This window comes from Miscanthus floridulus, chromosome 8, assembly GCF_019320115.1.
Source record: "Miscanthus floridulus cultivar M001 chromosome 8, ASM1932011v1, whole genome shotgun sequence".
NCBI lineage: Eukaryota > Viridiplantae > Streptophyta > Magnoliopsida > Poales > Poaceae > Miscanthus > Miscanthus floridulus.
The window spans coordinates 197,790,982-197,799,544 of NC_089587.1; the positions used below are offsets into that span (position 1 = coordinate 197,790,982).

The 8,563-nt window shown below is 42.3% G+C and overlaps 1 protein-coding gene across 1 annotated transcript; it reads right to left on the reverse strand.

The window, feature by feature from the left end:
- Positions 1-278: 278 nt before the first annotated feature.
- Positions 279-5,557, reverse strand: LOC136477876 (lipid droplet phospholipase 1-like). The gene is made up of 10 exons (XM_066476133.1): positions 5,145-5,557; positions 4,499-4,566; positions 3,352-3,422; positions 3,016-3,252; positions 2,566-2,729; positions 2,435-2,490; positions 2,300-2,352; positions 2,098-2,203; positions 852-949; positions 279-680 (listed from the first exon to the last, which is right to left on the reverse strand). The coding sequence occupies exons 1-10, from the start codon at positions 5,255-5,257 to the stop codon at positions 609-611; spliced, it is 1,038 nt and encodes a 345-aa protein (XP_066332230.1). The 5' UTR covers positions 5,258-5,557; the 3' UTR covers positions 279-608.
- Between the last annotated feature and the right edge of the window lie 3,006 nt (positions 5,558-8,563).

Below are 8,563 nucleotides of genomic sequence, written 5' to 3' on the forward strand. Positions count from 1 at the left end.
TAGGACCCAGAAAGAAAGGCTTGATTTTTAACATGGCCTTTCAAACTTCAACTTGCAGATTTCTTCACCCAGGCCTAGAGCCCTAGACTCGAGATCAACGCCATTTTCACATACTCAAACTAAACGTGTCAACTCATATTCGTAGCCACTTTTGGTTTGAGGGGGGAGTTAATATATGCAGATATATATAAGTCTTCTCTCTTCTGTTTCTCTCTTTCTAGCCCATGTAGGCCTTACGGCCCCTTTGGGCCCATACACTATACTTTTGTAAACTAGACTTAATGCAACTGTTGTGTGAGGTCATTCTTCATTAACAATAACATGCTCACAAAATTTGGGTGTAGGAGAAGACCAACACAGATTACTAGTGCTAAAATTACAACGACAAGAATAGTGCTAAAATTACATACACCATACAACATATATATGATCACAGATTACTAAAGCATGCGCACGTGTTTCCACCCTCTATATCTATATACCTGACCCATCAGAGACTAAATCTTACACCTGGGATTTCCATAAACGTGCTCACCAGGCTCGGTGACTAAGCAGTTAGCAAATGACGTATCCTGGTTCATGTCTGTTTCCAAAGACCAGGGCTTTTACTATAGAATGAATTGGTCAATCATATGCTGTATGACATCGGCACCTTCGCTATGCATCACAGGATCTTTTACCTGTTAAAATTTCATTCCAAGACAGGTTTCCGCCTCAGTATATCTTTCACAAACATTTAAGTGCTGGCCACTAAATTGTTGACAGGGAAAGAACGAACTATGGCACTTGGTACCGAAGCAAATTTTTATTTCTGAATATGAGAGAACGCCACCAGGAGGCAAAGGCAATACCTGAATCACACTATGTGCTGCAGATCTTACTTTACTGTTGTGGAAGCTAACATCCACCTTTTCCCATGACACACGCTTAAGTCCTTGTAAAAGGCGTTCTGAAAATAGCAATAGAAGTCAGCCCATCATGTGCAGTTCTGCAGTAAGGAACAAAGCATGACAGGAACTAAATAATGTTGGATCATGAGTCATGACACAGGTTAACATATGACAAAATCCAAAACATATATTTTCCTTCCCTCCAAAAAAGCATCTCCTAATGCACTGTAAATATGGAGACATGGAAAGCTTTCCCTAGAAAACAAATGTGAAGCTCCTGGAGTCCTGGTTACTCGTGAATCGTGATGGATGGATAGCATAAAATGATGGAAGTCCAACATTCTACAATAGAGCAGCATGCCCACGTTAATAAACAGACTGGGCATGTCAATAACTCAATATCAATCTGGATGAGTCAGGAAACTGTCCTTGGATGTGGTTTCGTTCTGTAGCATATCAATCTCAGCTTGACTTATCAGTCATGGTATAGTATTTTTCTCTCACAACAAATCAGCGAACAGTACTTTTCGGCAGGGTTCTCAAAATGCTATAAAGTCAGAGACCCCACTTGACAATCAGCACGGCATGGGTCATTAAACAGCTACAGTATGATAGATAGAGGCCATGCTCCTATGTCTAGAGTTTTTTTTAAGCTGCATGAAAAAGGTATTTTAAAAAAGAAAAACTTTGAGGTTTACCTTTTTTGAAAAAAAAAACCTAGGATGAACTATGTATTTCTCATTTCCAAATCCTGAGCCTAGGAATACTTGAATCAGGTATTCATTTTTTTTTCAGGATTAACTGGGAAGCTTTATCCTCTTTAAGCCTTCAGCAACTAAGGAACTCACTCCCAACATGACAATATCAACATACAACAAAAACTGTCAATCGTATTTTGACAAGTGAGCAGGAAGCAGATCCAAAACTTCCTGGTAGCCCTTCCACTTAGGCACTGTGAGAATACATAGAACAGTGAGGCATCACTAATTCACAGAGAGGTAGGAAGACCGGAAGACACTAGGAAGTAAATACGCTAGTGTCTCAGTACTCCCATATTATGTTAGCTTTTGCAACATTGCCAACCTGGAAAAAAATGCCTAGAATTTTCATATTATAATAGCATTTCATATTTTGTTTAAAAAGATATAAATCACAAATAGTGAAACAAACACATGTTCAATTGTATAACCCAAGCATTAGTACAAACCTTCTAGTGTGCAGTTGTCTGTGTCAGTACATTGATTAGGAACTTCTGCTTTGGATAGTTCCTCATATACAATATGCGGGTAAATCTTGTTGGTTGAATCAACCCACTGGAAGAAGAAATGGTAGAATGAAAGAAAAGATCATGTTATCGGTTGGCCAAATTAAACCAACACAAGTTACAATGGAAAGTACAGAAGGTTTACCTTGGGTAGTTCAGAATCTTTTCTGATCGATGATGTTCTCCACCCAACAATATCTTAATCAACATTCAGTTATGGAAAAAAACTTTAAACAACGCTTATTACTACATGCTAATTTCAGGAGTGAAGTAAGGATACGATCATGACCAACATTGGAGTATGCAACACGTCGTTTAAATGCTTGCAAAGCAGACCTACAACAATAAATTGGTAAGCTATAAGCATTCGCAACCCAGGTATGTGAAAGCAGTTGTCGAAGATAAGCATACATGAACTGCAGGTCCCCCAAATTGTCCACCATCCGTTGCAGCAATGGAGGCTTTCCATCATCATTGTCAGTAAGAAAGAGGTGTTTTCCAGTTCTTCCAAATATCAAATGAATGATGTGGCACGCAAAATTTTCAATTGCAGTAACTCCAAAAAGGAAAGGAACCTGTACATTTAAACAAGATAAAATTTCAATCAAGTGTTTGAAGAAACATGTTATGAGTACAAAAGGCTTCTGCAGACCAAGCTATTATACTATTATTATCACTCAAGAAAGATAGTTATTTTTTACATCATTTTGAAAAAGAAGTGCTTTGAATCATTGCTATTTGACTCGGACCTGTTCTGAAAAGGTCGAGGTATTTCGAATTGTTTGTTTCCATGCAAGGATGATAGATTATTTTTCATTTCTGAATGTGATGATGAAACACAAAACTTAAGTTACTAGGTACCTGCTTATTTCCTTTGGAACCAAGATGTGGTGACGCAACTGTTATAAAGTTCACTGCCTCGAGTCCATGTATGGTACCTCTATTGTTGTCATCCAGAGTTTGCAGAGTATTTTCGGATGTTCGTTTAGGTGGTTTATAAAGTCTTCCAATAGCGTATCTAGCAACCAATCCACCAACAGAGTGTGCAACAAAAGATATCTTTTTGATATACGGCCTTCTGTTGATTTCTTCTATAACCTTCATTGAGATAATTTGTCATCAGTTTGTAGAAGGAACATAAAGTAGAGCATAACACATGGTCAGAAAACAAGCAAGAACCATAATGAAAGAACTAACCTCTTGTGCCAATCGTTCACCCATCACATCAACACCATCTAAAGTTAGCTTGTGCATGTTGCGGTTGCTACCTACACATTAAAAAAATCATTCAAGTAAGCATAAGAAAAGATTATAATGACACAGAAACATCGCCACAATCATCTTTAATGATGCAACTTTCTGCATCATCAGTTGCACATGGCTAGGTATATATTCTTCAAGGAAACAAGATTCCAAGAGCCAAACAAAACATAGAATATAGGGTAAAGTACACTTTCCAACCCTCAACTCGCACCGAAGTTCGATTTTCAACCTTCAACTATGACACCGGTTAAGAAACACCCTCCAACTATCAAAACCGGACAAATTTGGTCCTCGGCTGGTTTCAAAAGTGGTTTTCTATTTTCGGGAGGCGCCGAAATTTTATATTATTTTTTTGAGCATCTTAACGTCCTCAAATGAAAAAACTCAAAACTACAAAGTTGTAGATCTCATTGAGAGCTACAACTTTGGTATAAAAAGTATTTTCATTTAACTCCATACAAATAACATATTAGTGCTCTAATGCAGCAAGCGCTAGTAGGCGATTATTATGGTGCTGAAATTTTATATTATTTTTTCGAGCATCTTACTGTCCTCAAATGAAAAACATTAAAACTATAAAGTTGTAGATCTCATCGAGGTCTACAATTTACATATAAAAATTATCTTCAACCGACATCGTATTGAAGGGTTTTCTATTTTTTGAAATTTGAGTCTCGTCACGCGACAAAACAATATTGTGGCGTGACCTAGAAGGCACCTAGGTGTCCACGGCGTACCCCTAGCTCCACAAAATGCCACAATGCCTCAAAAACCATACAGGACATTTTGGCCTTTCTCTCTCTTAATGCAATGACACACACTCTCCAGCATGTTTCAGAGAAAAAAAAAACTCAATGCATCAAGCCATCAACCAAGCACCTCAGGTGTACCGGTCGGACGTCACTGGATATCAAATGTATGAATAGTTCAACACGACGATTCAAGGATTGGTGATTGTGATATGCTAAGTTGTCAAATTGGCATTTGAAAAAGTACTATACAACGGACACCAGTACATACAAAACTCACAGCTCATGAGAAACTGTCAATATGAAGTGATGAACACAATGAGAGAGCTTACGATGAACTATAACTTTGTCTGAGAGCTGCTTATCAAACTGCTCAGCTCCAAACTTCCAATCTGCTGTGCTGTACAACAAAATATTGAGGAGTAAGGATCAATACGTTGGCCAAAACAATTAAACTGCTACCTGAATCAAACAAGGCGTAAAAGGATCACTATTATATGGTTGAAATGTAAATAAATGATGTGAATGCACCGAAATTTTACCAAACCGCGTTTCACTTTGGTACTACTCTATTTAGGCACTCTGAATCCATCAGCATGGGGTTACTTTTCCGTGGCTAGTTGGAACTACCAACCTGCCCAGTGCAGATCTCGTAGCGTCTCCGCATGAGGCACCTCAATTCGTTAAGAGCACATTTTATGTCTCCAAACCAATAATTTACTTCATTCACTTCAGAAAAAAAAACATAGGAAACTGCTTTTGCACCCCGCGCCGCCGCGTGGAATTAATCCAAACAATGATCAGACGATAAGAGAACTAACCAGAAAAGCCTCAACGTTCTCAAAACAACCAAAATGTTTTCCCCACGTGAAAAGGCGTACGGCAACAAGTTGTTCTCGGAGCAATTAAGAACCGAGCTCGATCAATTACGCAGCTAAATGGAACGAAGATCAGCTAGAGCCAAGCAAGTGGCCGTACCTCCCGACGATCCCGTGGACCATGACCATCAGGTGGTCGGGCCCGGCGGCGGCTTCCGCCGGCCCCTTGTCGGCCACCGCATCCCGCCAGTCCCCTCCTCCCAGGTCACCCATTCACGGATTCACCCCACCACGCAGAGGCAGGCGCACCAGCGGAAAGGCTTGTGGGAAGGGGAGCTCGCTCGCGCGGGGCAGAGAGGGGCGCACGGAAAAGGGGAAGCTGTCCTTATAAGAGCGGCGGGTTTGGTTTGGCGAATCGCGACTCGCGACGCGGATGCCGGAGCCCGGAGGCGAAACGAAGCTGACGAGGGGAGGAGGAAACGGCTGTTCGGGGAGAGCGGATTGGCGTTGCTGTGGCCGTGGGCTCTGGTTGGAGGGTGACAGCTGACAGGTGGGGCTTGCGGTTGGCCAAGGAGGAGGCCATCTGTCACCTCGCTTCGCTTCGTCTAGGCAAGGGAAGGCCACGGAAGGACGAAGGACCCAACTGCCAACCATCGGTTTTAATGACCGTGCTGCTAGATGGCTGGTCGTGTCGTGTGACTCGTGTCCAGGCGTCCAGCAGCAGGATTGCCGAATGCTAGTGACCACATGACAACCACCTATACAATGCTAGTGACCACATGACCACCATAATCGAAACCGTCCATAAACAATTTGTTCGTTTGCTCGTAAACGATCGTAAATTTTCAATCAGGAATCGTGTTTTTCTCTCATATCAAACTAGTCAACAATAAATAATCCACGATCGTTTACGGCCTCCCGAACAGGCCGAAGCCTCTGCAACACTGACAACAAATAATCATCTTATCCGTAGCAACAACCAACAAGGGCCCAATTCGCTGGTCTGAAATTTGGCTGAAACTAGCTGAAAAACACTGTTCCAGCTGAATTATTGTGAGAGAAAAACACTATTCTAGCTGAAAAAAAAACCGAACACGCCGAATATGGGGTAAACCGAAGATGACCAAATTGGTTTCAAAAAAGCGATGTCTTCTTCAAGAATACGATATCCGCACATGTCGAGATTGCAAGACCGACAAAGAGTTTTCCAATCAGAAAAGAACTCCAGGCGGAGGGTGGGGTTGCGGGAGAAGGGCACATGAGTCACGACAATGTTATTAGATAGCATCCAACAAAGAAGATAATGACACGCTTGTCATCCTTGAAAGATGGATTTGCCTTCGATGTCGACAAAGGCTATATTACCAGGCAGGTGTTTGGGCGTCGAAGCCAAGCTTTGGTAAGTTGGGTTCTTCCACAGTCCACACACACCCCACTAAACCAACACACAGGAAATATAAATGAGCAGCTGGCACTCACTCTGGCAGGTTGCATCTCCATCCAAAGCAAATTCTACGGTTGCCGTTCGTTGGCAAATTAGCAGTGGGTTTTAGAACGGTACGTACATAGTCGTTCATGATACACTAGTATATCGAAGCTCGTGGATGTTATATTGAGATTTAACAATTGTATCAACTATCAAGCACGTCACTGTGATTTGTGAGGAAAGGCAACACAAAGATACAATAGATGCTGCTTGGCAGTTGGCACCACGGAATTGCAGGATTATCTGCAATCGTGTTCATTGCACGCAAAGCCAAGCCATGGACTTTGGACCACCCACAATAGCTGAAATTTGCGTGCACAAAACACAGATCCGTCAATGCGGACCGTCGTCAGTGGAGCGTGTACGCACAAGCCAGGGCAAAGCTAACATGATTTAGAGATGCGTACGCGTCGCGCGCGCGCGATCATTTGAAGGCGTCGTTTGGCGACCGAGCAATGCATGCAACGAGCCAACGAGGGCAGTGAAGACTGAAGAGTGAAGTCGTACTCGAGAGATCAGCAAACGAGCTGCGTTCTTCTTGTCGTAAAATTACGTACGCATAGTGATACGTTCATTCATGGTGAAAAGGGATTGTATCTTTTTTGCCCATGAAACAAATACTACAAATTAAGCTATCCTGATGAGACAAATAGCAATATTGGATAGGGACGGCAGCAAACCGATGGATAGCAAGGCGGTGTGTTTTCGAGAGAAATCGAGACAACACCTCGAGCTGGACCACATGAAACTGATGATGCGTGTGAGTAGCGTGGAGGGTGGTTTTGTAGAGTAGTAGTTCGCCTTTGCGCAGCCTGTTCGCTCGCTCGTATACGAACGTGGATTATAAATTAAAATAATATTTTTCTCTTGTATCAAATTAATCAGCAGTAAATAATCCATCATTGTTTGCGACAAAACTAACGGCGCAACGGATTGTGAACGCCTGCGCCTGCGACTCTGCCAGTGTGGTGGTGTCACTGTCGATACATTTATGCTTCTGGCAAGCCGTTTCAAAGCTTTTGACGATCGAGCACAGCCGAACACCTGTTGTCACACTTCCCAGCAGGAGCAACGAGCGGTCGCTTTCGTAGCTCGTTTAATTCCAGTCCCATCACTCTCCAGCAGTACAGTCCAGCTGCCCATTTTACGGTCGTTTGTCAAAAGGACGGCAAACGAATCGCGTTGAATGAAACGAGATCTGGCTGTTGCCCCTTGCGCGCGGCACGTTGGCACGTTGCTGGAGGCTGCCGCCTGCCGCCTGCCTGTCAACGTGCGGTGCAACGCAGTCACTGTATTGCCTGCCCGTATTGAGGTAGCTGGACGTCTTGCTTTGAGAGGAGAGAATTATTTCCTTGGCCTAAAAAAAAGTTTTTTTTTGCTTCCTTTCTTGGCTTTTGTACTTTTGAAGTTACTTATTTGGCCCAAAAACTATCCTTCAATTCTTTACATGGCCCTCCCTTAGTTTGAGACTTAACGATGTTAAGTTAAGGGCAAAATGATGATTTTACCCCTAGACGAAAAATGATCGGTGCAAAGTTAAGTTTGTCTGTGTTTAATTTTGAGTAATATTTCATATTGTTTTGGGCATAATTGCATAAAATAAGGAATATAATATTGTGAACAATACAAAATATGCTAAAAACTAAACACAGACAACCTGAACTCTGCACTGATTCATTTTTCACCTAGGGGTAAAATCTTCATTTTGTCCTAACTCCTAACTTATAACACGATTAATTCTCAAAACTAACGGAAGGGCCATATAAGAAACTGAAGATAGCTTCTAGACCACATAGCTAGCTTCAAAAATAAGAGGGCCAAAGAAGGAAATGGAACTTTTTTTAAGGCAAGGAAACAATTCTCTCTTGTTTTTTTTTTTTTTTGAATCAAATTCTCTCTTCTTCTTGAGAGAAATGTACCAAGAAACACTACCAAACGCCGATTGCGCCCTTGCCCCTTGTTACAGGTCCAAACAGGCTCGAAGGAAGCCCAACCCAACACCCCCTCTACAGCCCAAGAGCGGAGAATGCCAGCCCAAGCAGGGTTTTCCATCCCTGTAACCGCCCGATCCCGAACAACGCCAGGCGGCGGCG